General features: G+C 38.8%; 1 protein-coding gene across 2 annotated transcripts; it reads left to right on the top strand.

The window, feature by feature from the left end:
• The first annotated feature begins 282 nt into the window (after window positions 1-282).
• LOC129416009 (uncharacterized) lies at window positions 283-26,005 on the top strand. 2 transcript variants are annotated; one of them, XM_055170231.2, is made up of 19 exons: window positions 283-1,057; window positions 1,382-1,468; window positions 1,567-1,712; window positions 1,862-1,904; window positions 2,019-2,144; window positions 2,241-2,339; window positions 8,780-9,001; window positions 9,083-9,220; window positions 9,309-9,428; window positions 9,537-9,647; window positions 12,495-12,722; window positions 14,192-14,329; window positions 14,464-14,568; window positions 16,408-16,487; window positions 17,560-18,298; window positions 18,386-18,817; window positions 19,380-21,518; window positions 21,764-21,854; window positions 25,154-26,005. In XM_055170231.2, the coding sequence occupies exons 1-19, from the start codon at window positions 584-586 to the stop codon at window positions 25,780-25,782; spliced, it is 6,147 nt and encodes a 2,048-aa protein (XP_055026206.2). In that variant the 5' UTR covers window positions 283-583; the 3' UTR covers window positions 25,783-26,005. The 2 variants fall into 2 exon arrangements, with proteins under 2 accessions (XP_055026206.2, XP_055026205.2); XM_055170230.2 differs by having other exon boundaries at window positions 16,405-16,487.
• Window positions 26,006-27,818: the final 1,813 nt, after the last annotated feature.

Here is a 27,818-nt window from a genome sequence, read left to right as displayed (position 1 = left end):
GATTTACGATCTACGTGGAGTACCAAAACGCATGTATATGATTATATGTGTATATTTATGATCCATTATTTTTGGTAAAGGTTCAACTAAAACGCATCAAGACACACTTGCGTTTTACGAACAGGGTTTACAGAATAAAAATTAACAAAATAATTTAATTAAATCCAATCGTTTGAATAAATGTAACTCAACATTTTTGTTCGTTTTACCCATAGACAGTAAAAGAGGTTTTACCTACTTAAAATGCACTCTTATTTTGAAATTCCCACGTCACATCCGGTGGCCGTCTCCATTACGTGCTTGAGTGTTTGTTAAGTGAGTGTGCGCAGAGGAGTCAGTTATTTTTTGTTGTGGGTTTTGCGGAGAAGTAACGGTTTAAAGTTTAGTTCGAACGTAATAATTCAAGTGGTCCACTGCGATTTTAGCGCTTGCGTTACCGAGCGATGTAATTCGTGAAAAGTGAACTATATCTCCATAGTTACAAGTTCAGACAACCCGCTTGCAAAACGGTGCTATCTGGCCCGCATGCTGGTCACCGACAAACTTCAGTCACGTTACATGAGTAGCAACCGACGTCAGGAAAATGATAAAAAATAAACGTGGAAGGGGGATGCGTCCCCCAGGACCGGTTGAGGAACGATGGCCCATGCCTCCTCCTCCTCGCGGCGGATTCCACGGACCAGGTCCGATGGGTCCACATGGCCCGAGGTTTTCTGTGCCATCACACGAGTTCGGACCGGGACACCCCAGAATGATGATGATGATGATGATGGATGGCATGGTAGATGATAGACGGTTTATGGATGATGGCCCGATGGATTTCCTGGACAGACCGCCTTTTCCACCTTTTGCGGGGTTTAATGATGGACCAGATCCACGCTTTTACAATCCAGACTATGGATGCGGACCGCCGTATGGTCCTCCGCAATTTGGTGGTGGACCTTCAGACTTCTGTCCGCCCGAGTTTAACGATAGACCAGGTTACCATATGATGGACCCAATGGAGCGTTATCATCCAATAGACCCAAATTATGGGCCACCACCACCACCAATGGATGTAAGTGCTGGATTAATACAACGTAACGCTATGTTAAAAACTGAATAATGAGTGGTTATTTTATTGTCTGCCACATTTTGGCTTTAATGTATTTTACAAAAGAACAGATTTTTGGGCTATGCCAATAAAAAAATAGAAAATCTGCCAATATATTATTAACCATTATAATATTGGTCAATGACACTAGTCACTTGGGAGGTTTTTCCCATACAATAAAAGTGTATGGTGACCAGCACCACCTAAATGTTTGGCTTCTGTATTTTTGAATAAAACTTTTTTTGCAGGATACAGAAATAATCAATATTTTTCTTTCAAATAAATTAGGGCAATCTTGCATTTGGAGAGAGAGGAGGCTTTGGACCACCACATGATTTTCAAGGACTAGGTCCACCCCCGACATTAAATGCTGCTGTAAGTGTGCCTGTCTTTTAAATCACTCACTAAACGGCTGAAAAGTCTACTGTGGGTTGTCTATTTACAGTACAATCTATGTTGTTGTTTTTTTCCAGAATTTGCCTCAACCGCCCCAAAAAACCGAACCACCACCACAAAAACCTCAAAAGGAAACCGAACCATCGAAATCGACAGAGGCTAAAAATGAACCCGCTAAGACGGTGGCGTCCAAGTTATCAGCATTCAAGAAATTCACATCAAAGTAATTTCAGCGTTGTTGTTGCTTTCTCTAGAAAAGATTATTGCTTTATTCTGCAAAATGTTTGTGGAATTAAGAAAATACATTTAAACAACAGACTGTTGAAAAGTTAAACGTTAAAAGTCAAATGTTTTTATTTTATTTGATTTCAGTCCACCTCGAGGACGCTCATTGGGAGTCATTACATTTGTTGGTGTAAGTATGTTTTATTAAAACCGTAAGAAGCTCTTTTATATTCTGGATATGTATTGCTTTTACCGTTATTGTATTTTCTTGATTATCCAACACTTTTTGTTCAATTCTCCACAGAATAGCACTGGCTTCATCGAGCGTGAGGATCTGAAAAAGTTTTCCTTTGTCTTCAATGCCTTTTATGGAAAACGAAATCTTCTGGTGCCTGGAGTTAAGGTGCATTTTACTGTTGTGAAGAATATGGTGAGTGTTTGCGTGTTACGTGCTCAAATCCCAGAAATCTGTTGAAGCATCGGTGTCATATAAGTTGTGTACTATAACTGCTTCTGGTGATATTAGGGTAAAGAAGTGGCGACTGATGTGAAAGTGGCACCTGGAGGAACAGAAGACATTGACAGCACGGCGTATGAAGGTGTGATTACTACAACCCTTACTGATGTAAGTAATATAATCACATTGCTGCTTCCTGAAATATATTCTCAAGGTTTTGTATAAACACGTGACTTTTAATGTGACATTCATCGCTTTTGTTCAAAATGGTAAAACATGGAGAAATCTCTGAAAAAGAAAAGGCCCACATAAAGCACTTCACTGTGCTGGATGTTGTTTGAGACCAACAGACCGGCGGCTAATATATCTGTTAAACACTAAGATATATGTACATTCCAAGAGGGGCCTCATGAACTTTTCCCTCAGCAGTTCATCATGTGATATATGGTGACCACATGTTGACTATAGATAACCACTTACAGACATGCACACAGACAAATGCATATCTTTATAATGTTTTGATAAATGAAATCTATTTCATTATAACTAACAAAGCTGTTTACAGTAAGCTTGTTTGTGACAGTTTTATCACTAAGTGGTGACCAGATGGATATTTGGCTTTTTGGTAGTACAACTTGTAAGGGACAAACTGATTACTTGCAATTTTGGCCTTGAATAAAAAATACACAATTTGAGAACATTTTGGAGTAGGAAGAATCTGAGAGCAGATCATGGAAGTTTTGCTTGTGCGTGTTTGCTGACCTTGAGGAGATAAGCAGAAACAGGGACCTTGAAACAACAGTGAGCGGCTCATGAGATATGTACAACAGATCTTAAAGGGATAGTTCACCCTAAAATTAAAATATGGTCATTATTTGCTCCTGTGGCTTCCTTTGTTCTGTGGAACCAAAATGGATAATTAAAAATGTCTTGTTTTTGTCCTTAATGGTAATGAATCAAATGTAAACATTGTTTTAAGAATATCGATGTTTATGATATTCTGGACAAGGCATATGGGTTTGTTGTTGATTGTATTGTATTGTTGATTGTTCAAGGTAAAATAATTATTGTGCGATTTTAAAATATGAATTGCATGCTGTTGGACCGATTTGTTTGTAAGGTACTTCGAAGAGATGCAAAGAAGTATCGGCCAATAACAGACGATAAAAGCACTTTTCACACTGTCGGGTATTTAAAAGGATTGAGAACAGGAAAATGCTATAATTTTGGGCTTTTTTGTGTAGAAAATATAAAATTCATTATGAATGAATTACATTCAGAAAATTTATTCTTCAGGATTTAGTTAATGCAAGTTAATATAACCACCAAACTATCGGCATCATCAGAATAATCTGCCATAATGTGAATAATCGGTTAGAGGTCGACCGATATTAAGGGTGTCACGATTTCGATTTTAAATCGAAATCGATCGAAATTAAGTCACAACCTTGAACTTCGAATTAAAAAATGGGATCGTCCGTGCTGCCACGCCCCCATGTCACGTCCCCATGTCATGTCCGGTCGGCTTGCCAAGCGGGGGAAAATAAACCTCTCAGAAGTGCCTTTAAAAACATCCATCCAGCGGAACGCGATTTATATTTTAAACGCGAGGGATGTATTGCTACAACTCCTTGAAATGCATATCATAAACAGGATTACTACCTAGTGATCTGCCTTCGGACAGAGCGCAGCTCTCTGCACGTGCAGAGAGAGAGCCGCCAAGATGCAGCGGGTTATATTTTAAACAAAAGATATAGTTTGCCTCAGCTCGCATGAAACACATAAAACTGAACAAATACGTAAGGATTATTACTTTAGTTTATGTTTAGACTTTGGAAAGAGCGCGTGCACGTGAGACAGAGAGAAGCGCAGCTGCTTATGACGCACTGGTTTTATTTCAGATAATAGGAGTCCAAGACGTGCGCATTAAGTCTATCTGCGTGCAAGAAGGAATTCTCTCTCTACAAGCTCTCTCGCGTAAAGTAAAGCCCACAAACCCCAATGCGAGGAAAAGCATGCAATGTTAATGTGAAACTATAATAATAATAATAATAATAATAAAGGCATATAATTTTTTGTCTTAAAAAATTATTTAAATCATTTAAAAATCAAGAATCGAATTGAACCGTGACACGAGAATCGAAAATGTAATCGAATCGGAGATTTGGAGAATCGTGACACCCCTAACCGATATGCTTTTTCTCTGGCCGATGCCAATTTTTTAGAAATCAGGGCAGCCGATGGCCGATGTTTGGCCGATTTTCTATATGTACATAATAATCAAAATGTTCTCATCATTATTAGCAGATATTTTAAATGCAAAAATGTCACTATTTAAGTCAAAGTATTTAAAAATATATCTTTCTGAAGAGTTTTACAACCTCCTCTGCACCATGCATTTATCAGACACAGATATTACCTGACACTCTGCTGTCATCATCTTAGATCAGTTTTTTACCATGGCTTTTATTGCTTTGTAGGATAAAATCCTTATTTGGTAGACCTGATAAAATATTTATTCATCATAAAGTTAATATAGTAAATGTCTATGTTTTTTAGTTGAGACTGTTATTTAGGGCAAATCTTTCTAAACACATTTACATTCTCATGTCTGAGGCGCTATAAGTGACTGATTGTGCTGACAGTGACGTCTTGTGAGTTTAGTGTTGGGACAGATCTTTTGTTTCAACCGTTCATTCAAACGAATCCGTTCAAAGGAGTCAGTTCGCAAATCGGACGCGCTGTGTTGTAATCCAGGCTGAGCAGCGCAAAACTGTAAACAAAGCGTTACTGTAACAACACGAAAAACATTTCCTTTGTGGATATGATTTGGTCTTCCGACCTTTCGCCATCGAGTCAGTTTTGTTTTGAGTAATAAAAGCAGGGAGACAGAAAGCGTGCGCGCGCGGCTCTTCTCTCTCTGTCACGCAAACAAAACTCATCATCACTCATTAATCACATGAAATTAGCCTAATCTTTGCATGGACAGTGCACCGCGAGACATAACCCCGTCGCGCTGTTGTACTGGCTGCTTAATTCGCGCGATCCCGCCATCATTTAGTAAAGCTGTTTGTGAACAAGGCATGGCTGTACACACACGAGACGGGAGCGATCTGCTTGCAGCAAGAGGCAGCGTCATGAGTTCTACAACAGCACTTAGGTGCCTGCAGATGGGCCTGCCTATTAATCGGCCTAATTTTGCAGCAAAATCGGCCAAAGCCGATTTTTTTAAATATGCCAAAAATCGGCCAATTAATCGGCCGGCCGATAAATCGGTCGACCTCTAAAATGTAAACATTGTTTTAAGAATATTGATGTTTATGATATTCTGGACAAGGCATATGGGTTTGTTGTTGATTGTATTGTATTGTTGATTGTTCAAGGTAAAATAATTATTGTGCGATTTAAAATATGAATTGCATGCTTTTGGACCGATTTGTTTGTAAGGTACTTCGAAGAGATGCAAAGAAGTATCGGGCAATAACAGACGATAAAAGCACTTGTCACACTGTCGACTATTTAAAAGTATTGAGAACAGGAAAATGCAATGATTTGGGCTTTGTGTGTAGAAAATATAAAATTCATTATAAGAATGAATTACATTCAGAAAATGTAGTCTTCAGGATTTAGTTAATGCAAGTTAATATAACCACCAAACTATCGGCATCATCAGAATAATCTGCCATAATGTGAATAATCGGTATCGGTGGAAAATTTACTATCGGTGCACCTCCAATAAAAGGTAAAATAAATGCATGTTTTCAAAGTCTCTAGTGTTAAACATAACAACCGTGATTATAATTTTTACTAAAATAATCATGATTATGATTTTGCCCATAATGGAGCCGCCCTAGTGATTGGTTGTTTAACACATTTTTCAGATGACTCCTTACTGTAGTGTATAAATGGGCACTTTTTTCGATACAGTACATGATGATAGTCAAAAGTTATGCTGGGGTATCTAAATAAATTTGACCGTTCATCATCTGATTTATAAAAAAATAAGTCATTCATTAACTAGAGAAAAACAGATGACTTTTGTTCTTAGTTTAATTTAAATATGTCTTGTATGCATATTTGGTTTAGTTTTTTTATCTTTGTCAGTTGATGGGTTTTTGTCATTGATAATAACATCAGTACATGATAAGACAAAGGTCACACTTTATTCTCGCCATGAATATAGCCTTAGAAGCTGGTATGGCGTTTAAAAGAAACAAAATAAGAAAGAAAAACAAAGGACAGGATGACAATATAACCATTAAAAGGGGTTAACTTGAGTAGAGTCAGTTTCTCTCTTCCGTTGGATTTCCTGCTTCCTGTTTTTTACAGCTGAAAGAGTTTCTTGCGAAGTTATAACTTTGTTTCATTACTGCAGATACTGTATAAATACCTTAAAGCAACCCTGTGTCTTATCTAGTTGTTTTAGCAGGGTCTGTTCATCTAAAGTTACACTGAACTGTTGATTTATTCCTTCACACTGCTTAAAGAGAAACATCTGACACACACACAGTTAGCTTTTAACTTCCCCAGTCCTTGACCGCTCTGTACCCTCTGTGGACACAGCCAAAACCTTCTGTAATAATACTCAAATCTTACTCGAATAATAATGCTAAACCAATGTTTTTACACATTCTAGCCACTGTTAAAAGCAGTTAGGTTAGGTTACCTTTTATTGTACCCGTAGGTAAATTTGTTTTACAGTGCAAATGACAATCAATGGCATCCAATACAAACACACCGCACAGAACACTCCAAACCACATATGGACAATAAAATAAATACTCATACTAAAATAATTAAAAGTTATCAATACATAACAGTTGAGCTCATAAGTTTACATACCCCTTGTTTATATTCAGCAAAACATAAAAGGATCACACAAATTGCTTATTTTTATTTAGTACTGCCCTAAACAAGCAATTTCACATTTTCAAGCAACTTTCTGAGTCGTAGCAGGGGGGCGCCACTGACAGGCACCACCTGTCGGTGCCGGTGTGCATATACTCCTAGAAAACAATGCGTTTGTTATTTTTTTAGAACGGCTCAGCGCTGAGTTGTGCATCCAGTGTGCGACCTCCCCCCCTTTAGGGGGCGTGCCTACCAAGGTGTTTACATTGGTGGCCAGCAGATGTTTTCAATTGTTTCCAATGGAAGGAGTGTGCTTTTCAAAAACGCCAGCAGCTGGTGGGTTTTGTTTGCGCTGAGTGCCAGAACTTGATGGTTTTAAGCGTTGAGCGTTAAAGGAGCATTTCACCTGTAGAAACATTAATCTTTATTGAAAGTGTGTCATATTTGTAGTCGAAATGTAACATACCTTTGGAATTTGGTGCCTATTTGACCGAGAAAAGGGGTGTTTGTAGTCTCACCCCCTCAACAAAGATATTGGACTTCCTTCTTTCAATGATGCAAAATGATGATTTTTACATCATTGAAAGAAGGAAGTGCAACACTGAAATCTGTATTTCTCCTTTCTCACTGAGGAAATGCTGCACAACCATTCAAAAACATGACTGAGGTTCTAACTATACAAAGCTTAATGCAAATAGGTGGAGTGTCCCTTTAACGCTTGACGGAAGGCTTGTCTGAAGCAACACATACTCCGGTCTTCCATAAACGTAATTGGCTGGCTTTGCTTAGGTTGTTTGCATAAGGTGATCTGATTGGCTGACGCACGCATTGCCATTTGAAAAGTTGAGCAATGGCAGTGACGTGGCGCAGATGGATCCACAATTCAGTTCGGCAACACTTACGGTCAACCATTAAAAGTGAATGGGAAGTGTTAACGCTTCAGCCGAAAGTATACTAGAGATGTCCGCGTATGCGCGCCGTCCGCGGACCCGGAAAAACGCCCCGTGTGAACGTACAGTTAGAGTTGAAAAATGTTCAAGTTTGGATGAAATGAACCAAAGCGTTCAGCTGAAAAAAGCTGGCAAGCGCCTACAGTCGGCATCCGCCTGGCATTTTCAGCTGCGTTTAAACGTTTTGGTGTACACACCCCTTAAGTACTGTATGATGTTTACTAGTTGATCAAGAGCTGTTTTTTAATCTTGTTTGATTTAAGCCACTTATGTTCAAAAAAGTCCAAGTTCTGCACGTGCCATACTTTTCCAGCATCATCTACACGTTAGCCCCCTTTTTTTCTAAATACTAACATTTTGCAGATGTAAACTTATGAGCTCAACTAATGCTTTTGTACTGTAATGCATGACTTAATTAATAACAAAATATATCATGTCCATCATATTATTCTATAAAACCTTAGACTAAAAGCAAGACCTTGCCTCTAACAAGCAAAAACAAGTGGTTGTATCTTAAACTATAGCTTGAAGAAAAGCGACAAGCTCTGTAATGTACAGCTCAACTTCTTGTTTCAATATGAAATACTTTAACACAAGAAGGACAACTGAGATCAACAAGCCACATAAAACCACCAATATAAGGCTCATTTGCAAAGTATAAATATAGGTCTTACATCCATTTAAATGAAACTTTTCATGCAATGCTTTTCGAGAAGAGTCTGAAAATGTAAGATTTATTGCGTCATATCAATGTCTTGTAGTTTTGATGTGATGTGTTTTGATTGTAAAATCTTGTATGTATTTATCAAGGAGAATGCGAAGGAGACGAATCCTGGCCGCGTCAGGACCATTATATCCGTGGATCCTGTTAATATCCCCTTTGGAAAGGCTGACACCAGCATAACTCTTCTGCTGTATGATCGTGTGGAGTTCCAGTTAGTGACAAATGTATTAACTAACGAACAACGAGCAACAAACATCAAACCAAAAGCCAAAGAATCGTTTGTGCTCACCAAGGAAATCAGAGAGAAGGTAAGTGTCCATGCCTTTTGTGACCATCAAACCATTTCGTATTGAAAGTGTGTAGAGTAACTTCAATTTTTTGATTCACAGGGTGTGATCGTGGAAAAGACCAATGAAACCCTGACCATTAAGACCAAGACTCATGGAGACCTGCCTGCCTCTCCTGCTGATCGTTTGTCAGAAGATGAACTGAATGTTAAGGATGAAGTGGAGTTCACAGTTTTCATTGTGAGTAAAAGTGTCCAAACACACACATCATGTTTTCGGTTTTGATCGTATGCAGTGCTGTATAATATAGGAATGCTGTTTATTTAAGGTGAATGACCAAAAGAAAGCCATTCGACTGATGAAGCTATCCGAGGGCACCCTTAATCAAGCAGAAGGCAATGAAAAAAAATCTGACCTAACATCTGCAGCTTCTCCTGTGAAAGACAAGGTACTTAAGATTTTAAAGATTGACCTTATTCGTGATCACATTGTAGATGTTTCACGCATACCAATTAACTTTTTTTTTTTTTGTACCTGTGCACACTTTAATCTGTAGTGGAAGCCGGTGACCGCCGAACCTGGAGTTGTGTCCTATGATATAAGCAGTGAGAAACATGAAGGGACAATTGTCAAAGTTCCACCGAAGACTTCCCTAACAAAGGAGGAGGTAAGTTACAGCCCTATTCAAATAGGATTGCGTGCTCCATGTTCCCATGTACATAAGCAACAGCCAAAATGTATAAGTTAAAAAACATTTTCATTTAAATGAGATGTTTGGGTAATTATCACATAATACTGCTCCTCATATAAACGTATCCTCTCTGAATAGGGCTTATCTAGCTGAGAGAGATTGTGTACAGTTATTTTTTCTTGTGATCACAACTTATTTTCTCATGATCTTGAGATGATAACAAAAGTGGTATTCTTGTAATGTAATTAAAGCTTTGTACTTGATATAAAGTGTTTTGTTTGTAAACAGCAAAAGCATATTTAGCAAACTAGATTTAACTTGATCGTGGAGCAGATTTTTCTTAATTGACAATTTGATAGTTGTGAATTTAGGGATCATCTCTAAAGTTACATCTTAATATACATGTTTCTACAGTCACAAAACCAAATGGGTTCATGTGGTTATCAGCTATAATGTACACTTTATAGATTTTGTGATACTTATTAAAGAAAAAAACATTTTTCAATATTTTACTGTGTTCCTACCTCAACTTAGACAAATTTATACATGTCCCCATCTTTTTTCAATGCGTACACTTAATCTTTGTACAGCGTGTTGTGAATGCATTTAGCCTAGCCCCATTCATTCCTTAGGATCCACACAGGGATGAATTTAGAAGCCACCAAACACTTCCATGTTTTCCCTATTTAAAGAAAGACTGTTACATGAGTAGTTACACGAGTAAGTATGGTGGCACAAAATAAAACATGGCAATTTTTTTTAAGTGTATAAAAATGAGAACCATATTATTATATGGTGCAATTCGACCTCGGTGCGCAGTAACATCATCACTCCTGACTACTCCCCCTCTCAATCAAACTTCTGTCGAAATTCTGCAAATTAAGTGCTCTTCACACAGAAACAGCGTGCGCATATAGCTCTATTGTGTGTGTGTTTCAACGGCTTAAAGATGCAGTTTGTATTATTTGCGCCGCTAGATGGCGCCAGATCAAACAACAAAAATGATGTTGTTTACTGACGCTCTGAAGCAGCGTGGAATTATGGGATTTGTAGTCTTTAACTCAACCGCTGATGGCCATCAATCAGACGAAAACGAGAAATCACGTTGATGGATAAGGTAATCAAGTCTTATAAATGTTGCGTTTGATGACATCGTTTATTTCATTATGTAAGTTTATATGTGATGTTCAAAACGAAATTTTCAGTCATAGATATTACAGTATTAGTCCAAATTCGATGGTTAACACAGCACAGAATTAAGTTTTCAACTTACAATCTACAATGATTTTTCACATAATGTATTGACAGTACAAATCTTATTGTGAAGTGTCTTAAAATGACCATTTATATTGATGTACAATACCTTTGATGTGCATATCGTCCGCGGGAAGACGCGCTGATTACAATCTACACACTAATGTTGTGATCAATATAATAGCATACGTTTTTTGAAGGGTTACGAATCAAAACAACTCACCCATCGCGTAAAACACAAGCAGGATCAGAATCTCGGTCTAGTTAAATGTTGTCGTGAAGCTCTCTCTATCCAGATAATGCAACAACAAATTGATCCTCTCTCGTTTTGTTCCAAACTCTTCTTGGGTCGTTTGGTTGGCCCGTACGCTAACAGGAGCTGACACAACCAGCGGCAGACGGTAAAGAGTTGTCCATAAGCAAGCGCGTAGCCCGACAGGCGCTATCGCATAGTTCCGCATTTGTCCACGACACTGGCTGCGTCCGAAAACTCAAGGCAGTGAGGACTTGTGGCCTCGCTGCCTCATGAGGACATGACTTCGAACTCGGAGGCCTGAAGGCAGCTCAGAGAAAGGCTTTCCGACGCACTTCAAAGACAGCGTGTTTGAAATATGAACAGAGAGCGCCTTTGTGATAACTAATCACATATTTGAAAACTAGAATACTAATTTCTCACTAGAAATGCAATAAAAATTTGTAAAAAGTGAAAATATACGTTTATTTACACTAAATTTGTCCTCCAGTCGTTTCCTTGGCCGACATTTTATTTTTCCGAACTCGACCATTGTTGTCATGTGGGTTACCTCAGTAAAGGCGGTGACAAAGGGTCACATGGACAATAACGTCATTGACAGGAGACTGCACTGCCCCGTAACAATGTTTTGAATGGAAATTTTCTCACGATTTACAAGTAGTTGAAAACATTACAGATATTGATAGTAATCAGCTGGACAAAATATATAACACTGGCCTAGTGGTTTTTGGACATTTTACTGCAAATATCTTACAAATTGCACCTTTAAAATGGCTTGTGTTAAAACTGCGATGCTTAAATAGTGTATCTTTGTAAATAACTATTACTTTTTAATTCTGTCACACACACATGCAGCAGTTGTTGAGCAAAACAGTACCCTTGTTTTCTTCAGTTCTGAGGATATCTGCAAAACAGGAACATCCCACAGCTATCACACCGTGCTAATAAAGGTCACACTTAGCCTCCCCCTTATGTATCAATAAATCATCAACTTAATATAAAACGCTTATTACGCTGCCATAATATGATTTAGTTTTTTTTTGTTTTTCTTATGATGGGTTGGATTGCATTTATATTGTGCAACGTATTGAAATAATTTCTAACAGAAAAAATTCATAATCTTTGTAAGAAGAGTTTGTTAATCTGTGAGTATACAAAGGTTTCTTTGGAAAGTCCCTATGAGCTAAGCATGGTTGCCTTTGAGCTGATGGAAGTAGTTATTGCCATGTGTGGGAGGTGAACAGTGAGAAACCCATGATGTGTACAGATTCATATATGGCTGTCTTTTAAAAAAAAATCCAATTACTTTTTGACAGGCGGAAAAACATGAGCCTGCCCTGGGTCTTTTGCTTACAACGTTGGAGGGCACAGACAAGAAATTGTCTTTTAGGTCTTGTGATGTGATTACAAAAGCCACCATGATGGTCGGTGACGAGGTTCAATTCAACATCTCCACCAACAGCGTAACTAAAGAGCAGCGTGCTGTAAACATCGAGATTCTACCGGACAGCTTCCAGACAGACTCTAATGAACAACGAAAAATCGTGAGTTTCAAATCATTTACGTTCCAAGAAAAATTGGTAAGGAAGTGTTTTGGGCTTTTCACACAACGCGTTATTCTGCATTTAGTGGTCATTTAGAATTAGGATTATTTATTGAATTTATTGATTAATTTAGATTTTACTCTTACGGTTTTTGTTTAATTTAAATTAAGATTTTGAATGAAAGTTAATTACACATTTCAGTGAGAGACAGTGTGGGTATCATCTAACTATTGCGGTACGTTCACACAGGACAAAAGCGTTAACGCTTGACAGAAGGCTTGTCTGAAGCGTGGCCAACAGCCAATCACAGTGCCCGTATCACATGCTCCATCTTCCATAAACGTAATTGGCTGACTCTGCCTAGGTTATTTGCATAAGGCGATCTGATTGGCGAACTTCTGACGCGGCGCCAACGGATTCACAATTCAGTTCGGCAACGCATGACGTCACCCATTAAAAGTGAATGGGAAGCGTTAACGCTTACGTCCTGTGTGAATGCACCGTTACGTCAGGGTTTTATGAAAATCATACGGGCGGCCACCCAGGATAAAACTTAGATTTATTAAAGCAACACCAAAGAGGTTTTTTACCTTAAAATAACGTTTCCAAAAAAGTTTCAGTGGTTCATCCACACAAAACAGGGTGAATGGCACTTTCACATTCGCTTTGCAGCCCTCTATCGGCCAAAACCGCACTAAAGAAGTTTCCAACCGTCGGGTAGCGGTCCTGTAGTTCGAGTGAAAACTACAAAAACTTGCTTTACGGCAGACCTACAATCCAATCAGAGCCAGCTATGCTGCAGTATTTACGACAGTGGTAATGAACAATTACGCTTCTAACCTGTAGGGGGAGCAAAGAGCCAGAGTTCTTTAGTGTTGCTTTAATTTATGCCCCTATTCACCCCTATTCTTCAATATCAATGAACACAAGTTTACTAGAGAACGTGAATACTCTAGTAATAGTTTTTCAGTAATTTAACTAAAAGATGTACGAATACATCCCTTATTTCTACCTTTATGCTTCTTGCATATTTTCTGCACAGATACTTAAAAAGATTATTTGTTCAACATTTATGCAATGTCGAAAACTTTGTTTCATGCGGATCAGAAGTTTGATTTCTTCTATTACGTGAATGATGCCATGGTTACATTTTTAAAATGACTACAATTAAAAGTTGAAAAATCGAAACTAAAAATCTAGATTAATGTAAAACTTGTTGAAATGCATTTGTTGAAGTGCAAAAGTGATAGCAAACATGCTAACTGTGCCGACAAAATGGCAACCAGTGAAACATTTGTCTTATAAACGGTCAGGTGCTATGGTTTTCTACAGCAAATATATAAAACAGTGGATCTCAACCCAAAAATAGGTTGTAGGTCTGTTATTGGCCAGTTGATTTCCAATGGAAATTTCTTTTAAATGTCCAGTGATAGCAAGATTTATTTTATGACATGCTTTTATCTAAATAGGGTCTTGTTGTCAAACTGGATGATAAATCTGGCTTCATCAAGACTCAACAGAACCCACAAATAATTTTTTACATGAGTGAGGTCATGGAAGAGACCAAACTCCGTTTGTTCGAGAAGGTTGAGTTTACAGCAGTGCCGGTAAGTTCACCGCTGCCGAAATATAATTTGTGCCAGATATGTGCTTACTGCAGTTACTGAAAAGCTAAAGGATACGTTTCGGATTCTGGTATGTAAATCATGCATTTTTGGTGTAATTTTCCTGCTTTATGAAGAGTGAAGCAGTTCCAGGTGGAAAGCAAGCTGTTAGAGTAAGACGGGTGAATGAGGCCGTCTTCACATCTGCACCAAAGTTAGAGGCCGTTGGGTTGAAAGAGAAGGTGCAGTACTTTTATATTTCTCTAAGGTTTATAGGGTTTGCACAATTACTTTAGTAAGTAATAAGGTTATGATGCCTGCAACATTCTGAATGGTGCAGTAATAGAGTGCCGCAGGGATGACGTATTGTTGTGGACTGGCCTGAAAGTTAGCGGGACACTGGTCCTCTTGACAGAATGCCCATTCATATATTTATTCCTCTCAAATATGGGTAGAGTTCTTCAAAACTACCAAATTTTGAGCAAAAAGCTGAGATAAGTGCGTTTTTGTAAAGGGCTTTTGTTAGACATACACAGTTTTTAATATAAGTGGATGCTTTAGTGTTTTATAAATTGGGTAACCATCTAGTGGATAATAGCAGAAATATGGATTGCCGAAAAAACTCAATCATTTGCAGGGAACCATTTTTTTTTCTAAAGAAAGAGTTAAACCACTTGTTTTGTCCAAAAAGTTTATCTTCACAGATGAATTCAAATTTTTGAATTTTGAAGTGTAAATGCGTTTACTAGAAATATAAAAAGCTAAATTTCAACTTTCATAATTCATAAACGTTGTGTTCAACTTGTTGGACAAAACGTGTCATGAACTTATGTTGTTAAACACAGAGCTTATTTTTAGCGATAATCCAAAATCTATAGAAAACACCAGTGTCCCGCTGACTTCCAGGTTGGCCTGCAGGGGTGCATCATCCCTGCGGCACTATATGGCGTGCAGTTTCATCTAACTAGGTTTTACTTTAGTTTTTTGTAAACAATTAAAGGTATAGCGGAAGATTTTCTTTTTCCGAGTGGATCATCAAGACTATTGGTCATCCTAGTGGTCAATCATTCTGGTGATATGTTTACGTAAGGCTGTCGTACTTGCTTGTCCCTAGGTTCGCTTTCTGCACATGTGCACTTTCAGGTGTATATGTGTGGTGGGCTACGGTTTCAGACATTCACTGAAGTTCGCGTTCCCAACGTATTTTTTCATAATGTCTGAGGGTCGCAAGAGAAAAAGTGTATACGAATTGTATGACAAGAAGAGAAAGGCCTCTGAAGAAAGAAACAAGACCAGATTTTTGGGAGAATATTTCACACAGGTTGGGTTTTCCACTGATGCTTCAGTCGCGAAGTTTCTACTCGACAGGTAAAGTTTGTCATGCTATTTGGAGAAATCCATTTAAAATCACTGCTAGTAAAAGTTGATGTAAGCTGTGATTAGCGATGCTAGCCCTGGCACAAGTTACGAACCGCACAGACATGGTAAACATCTCAATGTATGAGCCGGCAGCAACTTGTAAACCGAGCCAAGAGAAGAACTAGGCTCGTGCATGCTCTCTAATGCACACGTTTAATAGGCGTTCCCTCTCGGGAACAGGTAGAGTGGTGGGCATGTGCATTTTTTTTTAAAGTGAAGAGGCGGTTTTCAAAAATTCTGGAAAATCTTCCGCTATACCTTTTAAAATAAGCTGCAGTGGCTGCATAGATGCAAAACACAACAGATTCGTATTTTTACTTGACTACACATTTGTTTGACTTGTGTGTACAAAATGTCACAGCGCTACTATAGCCTTTGATTTGCGCAAACTGACAAACACGTAATTTCCATTGGTCATATTTTCAATTCGCAATATCAATTTGCCCAATTCTAAGGGTAATGTAAACCAACTAGTGAGATGCAGTTTGTGGACAAAGGAATTGTCCACCTGCAGTCTTCATGCATGGAACACAGAGTTAACCGATTAGTCAGTGCAGCCCCTAGTAGATACCATAAATAGTTTAACTATTTGGACACCATTTTATGGCTTGGCTAATCCTTAAACGTGGATGTTTTTACCACATTTGCTTGGCTGCCAGCAGAAGAAAATGACCATCAAATTGAAGGATCCAAAGGACAGAATCAGTGAAGAAGACAAAGGCGGTGAATCAACGACTGCGGTGTAAGTAAATCATGAGCAAGGTGATCATTTTAGCCCGTTAGTTTAGGATATGCTGAGGAAGTTCATGTTAGTACCTCATTAGATTGGCTTTGATCAAGTAATGCCAGGTTCAGGCTACACAATATTTTAGACTCCTATGACATGTGTTGATGTGTCAGATGATGCGATATTGACTACTAAATTCTTGTGTCGTAGACAAGAAACAAGTCACACTGTGTCCTAACTAGATGTGCCTTGATATGATTCCAGCGTTAGGAATTTGTATGGCTTCCTCCAATGCATAATTCCACCTAGGAGCACCAATACCATTGCTCTCATTTGTTTTACCATTTTTGAGAGCTGTGTACAGAAGTGCCTTTGTGGTTCCTATTGGTCAGCATCACAGATGTGACAATCCATAATGGAGGGGCGAATGAAAATTAAACATGCTAGTCTTTCTGTTGGGACTTTGTGAAGCATCACTTAGCTGTTAATATAGCGTATACAAGATAAAACAATGCCCATTTTAATGAATTGTGGCATTGTCAGGTTGATATTGTGTAGTCTGAACGCAGCATTAGTCTCAAAATATTTTGCTCAGGTGTTCATCATTTAGTTTGAAGACACATGGTCAGTTGGATTTTTCTCAATGCCAAATATAAAGATGTGATTTTTGCTATTTTGTCACTTTGTCCCAATGAAAATGCACGAAACAGCACTTGTATTCCCTATCTGTCACAGAGGAAAGTTTTATAACTTAACAAAAAAGCAATTGGAGTGAAGCATTTGTATGAATATAATCCCGAATGTTTTAAAATATGTTTAGTGGATAAACGTGGTGTAGTGTTTTTCAGGCATAAAGAAAACTGACATTGTAATGTATTTGTAATAGTAATGTTTTTGTTTAATTTAAAGGCTTTAAGTTATACTTGCTGTACTATTTCTGTAGTTTTATGATTGTAATTGATTCCACACTCTAGTTAATTATAGGATTTATATAGTTTTTAATTAAGATGTCTTTTTTTAAAGCTATATTGTATGTATACAAGAAAACTTTTTTTAGATTTCATCTTGACAATTTCTTGAACTTCAGCGATCCAAACATTGAAAAAGATGGGACAGTACCTTCTACGACATTGATGGCGGAATTGAAGAAGGAACAAGATAAAACTAAAACAAAAGATGATAAGGCTCAAGACCGAAGCAGGGACAGTAGTCGCCGCAGGCGTAGTCGCAGCAGAAGCAAAGAAACAGATCGACGCAGACATAGTCGGAGCCGAAGCAGGGATTCCCATCGACGCAGACACAGTCGCAGCAGAAGCCGCAGCCGAGACCGAGGAAGCAGCTACAGAAGACATCGAAGTTCCAGCCGTGAGAGAAAGGACAGCAGGTACAGACGCAGTCGAAGCAGAGAAAAACATCGGCGCAGTAACAGTAGAAGTAGAAGCAGAAGCAGAGAGAGAAGTAGTCGAAGTGCCAGGAAGAGAAGCCGGAGCCCGGAGAACAAAGATGATCGGTATAAAAAACAAACCAGCAGTAAAGACGCCAGCAACAAGAAAAGAGTCCCAAGCTCCGAAGATGATGTAGATGATGAATTGTTGAGGAAAAAGAAAGAGCTGATGGAGCTCGATGAGATGATTGCACGTAAGAAAGCCATTGTCGCTATGGAGCAAAATGCCCAAAAATTTGAGGTTGAGGTGGACGAAGACAACGGCGTTAAAACCTTTGATTACCAGCACGCGCGTTGCGAGAACCTGTGGATGCCTGAAGTGAAACCAGTTAAGTCCATTTTGAAGAAGCAGTCTGATCCTCAAACCGATCCTCATTTTCAGGTTTGTTTCCAATCAGACCCCTCATTTTCATTTTGAATCCCATGCTCTCTTTGATATCTCACTCCGTCTCTTGTGTTTTCTCAAAAGGCTTCCACGAGCAAGAAAACGGGTCAGTTCGTACAAAGCACTGGTGTCCCGTTCACCTCTATACACTCTCAAAGATTTAGTCCTTTTGACTCGCCTGTCTACTCTACAATGGAAAGTAACGCTGAAAAGAGTTTGCCCTCTGATGAGTACAAGAAGATGCCTTCACCCCAAATCAAGGACCCAGAACTGCTTAGGAAAAAAAGGGAGTTAGATGAACTCAGTGAGTCTATAGCACGCAAAAGAGCTATAATTGCTTTGGAACAGAAACACAGAGTGGTATCGAATGCACCTGCAGTGAAAAGCAAATTTGAGTTGGAAATTGATGACCAGTTTGAATTACCTCAAATAAAATTATGGAGCTCCGACGTCAAATCCAGTGCTCAACCCAAAAAGTCAATTTTGAAGAAACGCTCTGATCTTCTCGTCCCTCAGGTTTGTTTATTTTATTCAAAAGAATATTTTATAGATTAGCACTCCTTGCTGAAGGAGCCAGATCTCATCAGATTAAGCTGTTTTTTCAAGCATGGTAGCAGAGTTTATGCTGGTAGTGCTAAGCAGAGACTGCTGTCAGCGAGTCATGTTGATAGAGTTCGGAAAACGTCCTACTGTCAGGTTTACTACGAATCTGCGCTTAAGGATCCACTGGGTAAATTTTTAGCGGCATCTAGTGGTTAGATTGTGATTTGCAACCAGTGGCTCAGTCCACAGCGCACTTTACCTGAGAGAAAGTGTAATTGCAATATTGCCAAAATCATTGCATTATGAGGGTGCATGTGGGCTTAGCAAATGTTTAGACATAGGTAGTGCAATAGTGAGTTAAAAGTAATTGAAGTAAATCCAAAACAACCTGTTTAAGTTATAGAGGATAAGGATGGAAAATAGTTGCATGACAGAAAGTAGCAGATTGCACAGCAGTTATAAGGAATAAAATACAGAAAGTAGTACAGCATCAGTTTGTTTTATCATTTGTAATTCACATTTTTATGTTTTGCAGTGTGACTCGGCCTCAGTTGATGAATATGGTCAAGTCAAGCCTAGTCAAGATGATTCGGCTTTTACTAAACCAGCTTTTCAGTCTGCAGCAGCTTCCCTATTTCCTATTCTACAGCCCAATCGTTCCGATTCTTTTGGCTTATTCAACAAAGTCATAAATCAGTCTTCAGCAACCTTACATGTGGCTGAACCATCCCCTTACAAGCCTGCTGTTGTCCCAAAGTCACTCGCGCAAGCATCCAATCAAAGACCTTTACATGAACAGAAACCTCTCGGCATGTCCAAACCAAGCAGTTCACATGAGGACCAGCACAGGGGGATCTCGCCTCATGACCATCTTTATAGGCAAAGCCCTTCAACAAGTCAGACTTCAGCGCCAGATCCGAAGCGCACTGTCACACAAATGGAGCGCTTTCTAAGTGCTCTCAACAAGGCTGACCAGGGTATTTTAAGCTCGCTATTTCAAGAGGCTAGAAAGGGTCTTGATTTAATGAGTGAAAAGAAGAAACCTCAACCACAGTTAGATAGACAAATACCCTTCATGGATGATATTTATGATCCTTTTGAAGATGAAGATGACAACAATGAGCCCCCTCCTGTGAGAGAAGACTTTGGAAGACATTCGGTCCACAAACAAGTTAAAAGCCCAATGGAGACTGAAACCCAATTTGAAGATCCCAGTCAAGATGACCTCTTGCCTCATGAAAGAGCTATGAAGGATGGTAGTGGATTTTCTTGGCTTGTTGGAAGCAATTATGGTGATCAGCCAGCAGCAAATACTGAGAGGAAGCTTCCCTTTGGTCATCAGACAGGTTCAGATATTCAGCACTTGCAGCGAGCAGAACCAAACTGGTTCTCTGAACAATACAAACCATCATATGATGATGATAATCTGCGTGTAACACAACAAATAGATTATGCTAGTGATCCCAATCGGTATAGCGAAGGTAGTTGGCCTGCACAAAAGCAGAGTGTCGATCAAAATATTCAGCACTCTTACGTAAAGGACAGAGAGATGCCTGACAGCAGGTTTACCCAAAGTGTAGCCCGTCAGCAGTCTGAAGAAAGCAATGAGGAGATAAATGAAAAGAAAGAACAGTTTGAAAAGATTCAGAGTCTTCTTCAAACAATTGGACTAGAGTTAGACACAGGAGAGGTTAGCAAATTAGCAGACAGGACAAGAGAAAGGTTGTATGGCAAGACGGTAAAACGTCACAGTTCATCATCTCATTCAGACGTAAACCGAGAGCTATCCGTGAGCCGATCCGACCGTGAAGGTAGTAGGGCAGATTCCTCAGACAATGAACGCTTCCGATCAGTTTCTCCAGCTCAGTCCTCTAGTCGTAGGGTTTACATGAGCTACAGGGACTCTGTTAAAGACAAAGACCAACAAAAAGTGGAAAATGTGGACCTAACAAGCATTAAAAGGACCATAACGAATGCAAAGTCGGCAGAAGATGCGCTGAATCCTTCAACTCCATCATCTGAGCAAACAACAGGTTCTTCAGTTTCCTACCAACCTCCATCCACGCACGTTTTACCCACGGCTGTAGCTGGCGGTTCCCAGTATCCCCCACAAAACCCAACCATTCCCAACAGTCCGGCTTCACAGTATTCTTACTACAGTAATCAGCAAAACCCTTGGAGTGTTCCTTATTCTGCGGATAGCAGTCAGAATCCCAATGTACAATATTCGCCATTCCCATATGGCACTATGCCTCAACCTCCTAATTCAGCTTATGCTGGTTTTCAACCAGTGCCCTCAACTACGAATTATGGTTTGTACACTACACAAACAGGCAATAATTCATATCCTTCAGGTACTCAACCTGTGTCAGTTCCTTATAAGCCTCCTGTAGGACAACCCATTAACGTTGTCTCTTCCACACAAACTGTTAGGTGCCTCAAAACAATAGAAATTGTTGATGTTAAACCAGTAAGTACGAGTAATGTTAAACCAGTAATTACGAGTAACGTTAAACCAGTAAGTATGAGTAATGTTAAACCAATAAGTACGAGTAATAGAGTTCTTAGTACCATTAATCTCCAAGGCGCGACTCCGGCGAAGGAGGAGGAAGCTGGGAAAAACCAGGTTGCTGCCATAACAGAGGACGACATCAAGGCGAAACAGAAGAAACGGGTATGACATCTTTCCTCAAACTTCTCACATGTGGAATCGGATCATTTTCTGTGATTTTTGTTGAGTGATGCCAATGCTCATGATATGTTATACTCATGTTACACTTCTGTGATGTAACCATATTATTGGAAAATAAGCTCATTGTTTTTTGCTGATGTGGTTTATGAAACATTGTGGACCTGTGATAAATGCACTGATATCACCATTGTGCGAGTTTTGTTCTTATGTAATTGTGCTCTGGGCAGCTTGAACAGTTTAACCAGAGAATGAAGATGAAGAAAGAGCAGCAAATGGAAGCCCTGCGAGCACGTGGACTAAAACAAAGTTCAACTCCAGGTATTAGTATTTCCAGAGCCGTCAGACTCTTACTTCTTTTACAGTGCAAGCCTCTTTGGCTTACATGGCTAGTTTTAGGTTCATAAAATCGAGGTTGTGGTCATTCAGACCAATGTCGTTTTCAGATCGGGTTTTGAATTTCAGAATTCTAGGTTTGGAGCTTTATGGGTTTTTATCTTAATAGCAGGTATATGCACAGTATTTTCCGGTAGCTAAGAGCATGTGCTGCGCTTTATTGTAATTACCGTACTTTATAGTTGACAACACGTAACTTGACGACTAGATCATGTCCACGGACTAGGAATTATGCATTTCCGTAGCATAATGACATACTGGAAGTGCTTCCGCGTGAGGTTGAAGCGATCACGTAGTACAAGTCGTAGCTCCTAGTCGACAATCTGTAATTATGAGCTCTACGAGGATGTGAATGATTTTACATGTTAAAATCTTGTAATTACAATATGGCGAGAATGCACCTATGGTGCTTGCAATGTGAGGACGTCCGTTTCCAAAGAAAATGTGTGAAAATGCAATGCTGATTGTTTTGCACATGCATAAATGTAAAAAGAAATGAGTCTAGATTAGTTCTTTAGGCAAGTTTGTTTCACAGTGTTGCATTTCTTCAGAGATTAAGTTGGAAATACACAGTACATTGAAAACGGCCCCTTCGATGTGGCATGATTTAAGTGTGCTATGCTACTTCTAATTTAAATGCGTGTACTGTTATTTGCATCCAGTAAATGGTTAATCTTATCTTAAATGACACATAATAGCACATGTAGATTTTTCTTAAAAATATATAGTATATTTATTTGTGTATTATGTTTTTCCCAACAGAATTAGTTTTAGATTTTATTGTAAGCTTGTAGCCTTCACCCAATTAGTTGTTAAAGATCGTGAGGCTTTGTTTATACCTGGAATTAAGATGCGTTTTGATCGATCTAAACACGAGTAAACGAGAGACATGTTCGTTGTATTTTATCCCATCTCGCTTGTTCACTTTCGAACGCTTCTGTCCCGATTACTTTGAGGAGATGTCTGTGGGCTGGTCGTTTAAACGGGAGCGAGAGAAATGACGGGTTTAAATTTGCGCGCACTAAAATGATGGCAGAGTACCACTGCTTGGGTTGTTAGTTAACATGCTTTGTACATCAGCTTATTTCATCAATTGCTTTGAAATATCACTCGCAACTTTCACATGCTCGCAAAAAAAGCGTCGAAGGGCAGCAGCTTTAAGCTTTGTTTATACTCGCTCTTTGGTCCGCAACTCAAGCCTCCGCGGATCGTGCGCACATCTCATCCAACGAACGAGACGTTTATAGTTGACGCGCTCCCTGTTGCACTATTTTTTGAACCGCCAGGTGGCGACGCGAGCAATCAAGTCAAAAACAAACACAAAGAAGAGGATAGAAGTCGTCGTCCGCTGGAACAACCCTGGTGCTTGTAACATCAGAGCTTGATATATAAATATGAGAACATGAATAAAACAACAATCTTTTATATTTATGTCTTTATTAAACATTATCATTTCATTAACGTTTTTACTAAACAAACAGTACAGACATCTTAAGGTTTGTATTTTATTCCTCGTCCAGTGGTTCATTCAATACAAATATAAGCCAAACATTCTGAATCATGTAAAATAATTTGTGTTTTAAACTGCAAAGTTTCCATACTTTACTTACAGAGTGTCAGATAAATATATACATTGTTTTGCTTGGATTGATCAAAGAGATACGTCACAAACTTGCCTGCTCGGACAGAATCGCCTCGAGTTCAGCCATTTTTGGATGCGGAGCCGCGCGCACAGTTACAAAAAATGCCGTGCACACCTCCACGTTAAATGGGGACGCGCACGACCGCCCACTCCGCGTTGACGTCATTTTTGCTGCGCACACCAATGCGCCCCTGCGGACGCGGCGAATATAAACATAGCTTTAGTTTAATCAATGAAAGCCTAAAGTGAACACTGCGGGTCAGGACCGATGTAAAAACATGGTGCTCAGTACATCACAAATTAGATCAATAGGCGGAGAGTAGGCATTCTTTTGTGGCTATTCACATTTGACCACATGAGTGTTTACACCACAAAAGCAATCAGTTTTTGACTAATGTGGTTGGCATTTAACATCCCGTTTACACCTGTATTTAGAATCATCAACTTGTGTTTTGGTCGATCGGATCACATCTTAATACCAGGTCTAAACAGTTCCTGAGATAATGTGCACCCTTAAAGGGTAGTTTATCGAAGAACGAACATTTTGAGATTAGCAAGAGAGCTTAGTGTTTTTTAAAGATGGTTTAAACTATTTTAGCCTCAAGTAACTCGGTCTACCCATTAAAATATTAAGATTAGTAAACAAGTAAAATATGAATTCTTATGTTTTTAGTTTATTAATAGCTTAGACAAAATCATAATTGGCTCTGGTCTGGGGGGGTAGTGTCCCCCCTGGCCCCCCAAACTCTACCTATGCTTTCGGCGGTACGTTAGGATCATGTTGTGTTGGAATCTTGACCATTCTTGTGAAAAAAAAATCTGTCATCATTCATTCAGCCTCATGTTTTTCTAAAACTGTATGAGTTTCCCAAAAAAGCGTTTGTTACAACATGGCGAGTGAATGATGACACAGATAGAGATTCAACAGCAGGAAAAGATGCACATTTTAGTTGTACAGGGCCGTTAACACGGCATTTATGCGTAGAAAACAGATGTTTCAAGACATTGTTTACTACATCTTTACTACCAATTTTAACTTTAGTGTCAATAATGATGAAGTAACAGCGTGGGGTAGCATAGATTTTAGAATAAAAAATGGATTGTGAAAACTTGCTGTAAGTCACCTTCCACTGTACACGACAAACGACCGCCGATAAACCAAAAGTCATTAAAGTCACACAAGGGCTACGTACGGGTTGCATCATCTGCAGATAAAATGAGCTTTGGATGCATAAAAAAAATGTAAAACATTTTACTTGAGCGACTACACTGCATGCTAGCTGCCAACCGGAAGTGATGTATTTCACTTTCACAATGTTTTTCCATGTTAGCACTGATTTACTATCAAACTGAATTATGACTTCCACTAGGGGGTGAAATCCGACCGCCACGTCCAAACGTCGTGTGCATGGAAAGTAGGTGTTGAGGTGTAAGCAAGTAGTAAACAAGCCATGGAGGTTTTTGTAGCTTTAAAAATCATTTTAAAGATTGAAACAATGTTATAATATGATCCGAACTGTAAAAGAAATTGTCAGGTCTGCTGAAGTTAATGTATACCCTATATTGTCACGTATTCACACAGGAAAAAACATCACCAATGAGATAAGGAATGTGTGGATATGTGGCCACTCACTGGTGTTTTGGGCTGAGAAGAGAACAACTTCACCCGAGTTCGGTATGCAGTTGGGCATGCACCGCAACAGTGTCCGTATCTGGTGGAAGGGTGTGCAGGGCATGACGTGGAAACAGCTCTTACCTTTGCTACTCCAGCTCAAAGACAACTGGCCCAAACCTGACCTTCTCATAGTCCACCTGGGTGGAAATGACATAAGCGTGACTCCACCAGAGACTTTCATTGAGACTGTGCAGAAAGATCTAACCTCGCTGAAAAGCATATTCCCCAAATGTCTCCTGGTGTGGTCTGACATCCTCGCACGACAGTCCTGGAGGGATAGAGGAGACAGCAAAGAAATGGACATTATTCGCATTGCCATTAATGACAGCATACATCAAATTTTGGCTAAACTTGGTGGCTCTGCTGTGCTTCATGACAACATAAAGCCACAGTTAGGACTCTATAGACCAGATGGTGTTCACCTCTCTGGTAAGGGCATTGACACCTTCAATCTGAACCTGCAGGATTTTCTGGAGAAGTGGGAGGGTGAGATTGATAAAAAGGCTGACCCGTCCGTTCAAGATGCCAATTCCTAAAATCTATTATTTTGTTCATTCATTTAATGTTTCTCTTGTTTACCGAATTGTTTGAGTTTGTGCTGTTGTTGTAGATTGTAAAAACAGCCTATTTACCATTTTCAATGTAATCAGACTTTTCTAATGCATGCATTTTGAATTGGTAAAAAACATGTTTAATTTTTTACATCTCTTGTTTTATATGTTCTGTTTAGTATCAAATAAATCGTACAATGTAATCACATTACTGGACAGTATAGTGTGTTTTAATTAAAAATGTTTTGAAATGCATGTGTGATATTTGAAATGTAGATAAGGATCAATTTGCAAGAATTCACAACGTAAATAACCTGCAGTAAATTGTTGTTGGAAGTTTTTTATTTTCCAGTAAAAATGTATAATATTCAAACGTCTACAATAGTATTTATTTATTAATGTATGAGGTACATTTATTAATGTCCTACACCCTCAGAAATAAACAGACAAAAGCTGGGGCAGTGCGCTTTCGAAAAGTGTACACATGTACCTAAATAATACATAATTGGGAACTTTCTACAGTGTTCTGCCCCAGTGACGGCTTTTGTACCTTTGTTTCTTGGTGTGTAGGAGCAGGTTTACTTTTGAAGCAAAATTTAAAACCAAGTCTCGCACTGTAACACAACAAACACTCATTACGAAATCCACATACACATGTAAACTAGGAAAGGTTCTTGTTTGAACCATTTTTGGTTCCTAAAGAATCTTTGTCAATGGTTCTTAACCTCTTATTGCCTTTTAATAGTCTACAGAACCATTTTCCACAACACAGCACCTTTATTATTCTAACAGAAAGGTTCTGTGGATGTTAACGGTTCTTTATAGAGCCCTGCAAAGGACATTTAAAGGTGCCGTAGAATGTAAAACTGTATTTTTACTAGGCTTAGATGAATAGGAGTTCTGGTAATGACCCTCAAACACGATTGTTTCCTCATTTTTATGTAAACCTCGTGCATGCAAAAGACTGCTGGAAAACAGACCAATCTCAACATAACACCAACTGTGATGTTACAGTAGTGATGTACACCCCCAACGTTGTGACTGTTCAGTTAGCGCTATATGCTAGTTAATGTTATATGCCAGTGGTTAGGCTGAAGTTCTACTATTAACTTTACAGGTACATTTTGCAGGTCCATACTAAAAAACACAAACTTACCACTCAAAAACGTCCATTAACAATCTCTGAATAATTAAAAATTCCTCAAAATATGTATCTTTGTCTGATACAGGCTGAAACATAAGGTCTGTTTACACACACGCTTTGAGAAACAGCCAATCAGAGCAAAACTCAACATGATTATTAATGACCATTTAAAAAAAAAGGTAATAATAGACCATTTCATTCTGAGGGCTTATTCTAGGGTTGTAAATGGACACGTAAAACCATCTCTTGCACTTAATAAATGTATATACCTTCTATGTAGACATCAGAAAACAATTAAACAGATTGAATCAATGCATTTTTTGGCACCTTTAAGGAACTTTTAGGGGTGGTTTCCCAGACATGGCTTATCCTAGTCCAAGACTAAAATGCATGTTTGAGCTGCCTTAATTTAAAAACATCTTGCACTGACATCATTTATCAGTGCCATTGTTTTGTCTCGAGATGCACACCAGTATTGTTTTGTTTTTTTGTAAGGTTTATTTGTAAATGTCCTAATATAACTAATAAGACCTAGTCTTGGATTAATCTAAACCCTGTTTGGGAAACTGTCCCTAGAGTGTACTTTAGTCTAACTCCACCCACTTATTTGTTAGCATACACTAAAAATGCTAGGTTATTTTCAATATGGGTTAAATTAATGCAGATGTTTCTATTTGACCCAACAATTTGTTAAAACGACCCAGCATTTAAAAAAAAGAGATTTAATATTTTTACTAATTTAGTTATACATTCAGTTAAGAAGCATTCTGCTTGAATTAGTTTACTATGCTTGGATATATTCTGACTATTTTTTTCCCCAAATCAGAACAGAATATAGAAAAAGTTTGCAGATTCTGGACCTGTTAATAAGACTTAA

The sequence above is a fragment of the Misgurnus anguillicaudatus genome, chromosome 11 (genome assembly GCF_027580225.2).
Source record: "Misgurnus anguillicaudatus chromosome 11, ASM2758022v2, whole genome shotgun sequence".
NCBI lineage: Eukaryota > Metazoa > Chordata > Actinopteri > Cypriniformes > Cobitidae > Misgurnus > Misgurnus anguillicaudatus.
Note: the sequence above shows the minus strand (reverse complement) of the source record. Positions and strands in the feature narration are given on the sequence as shown.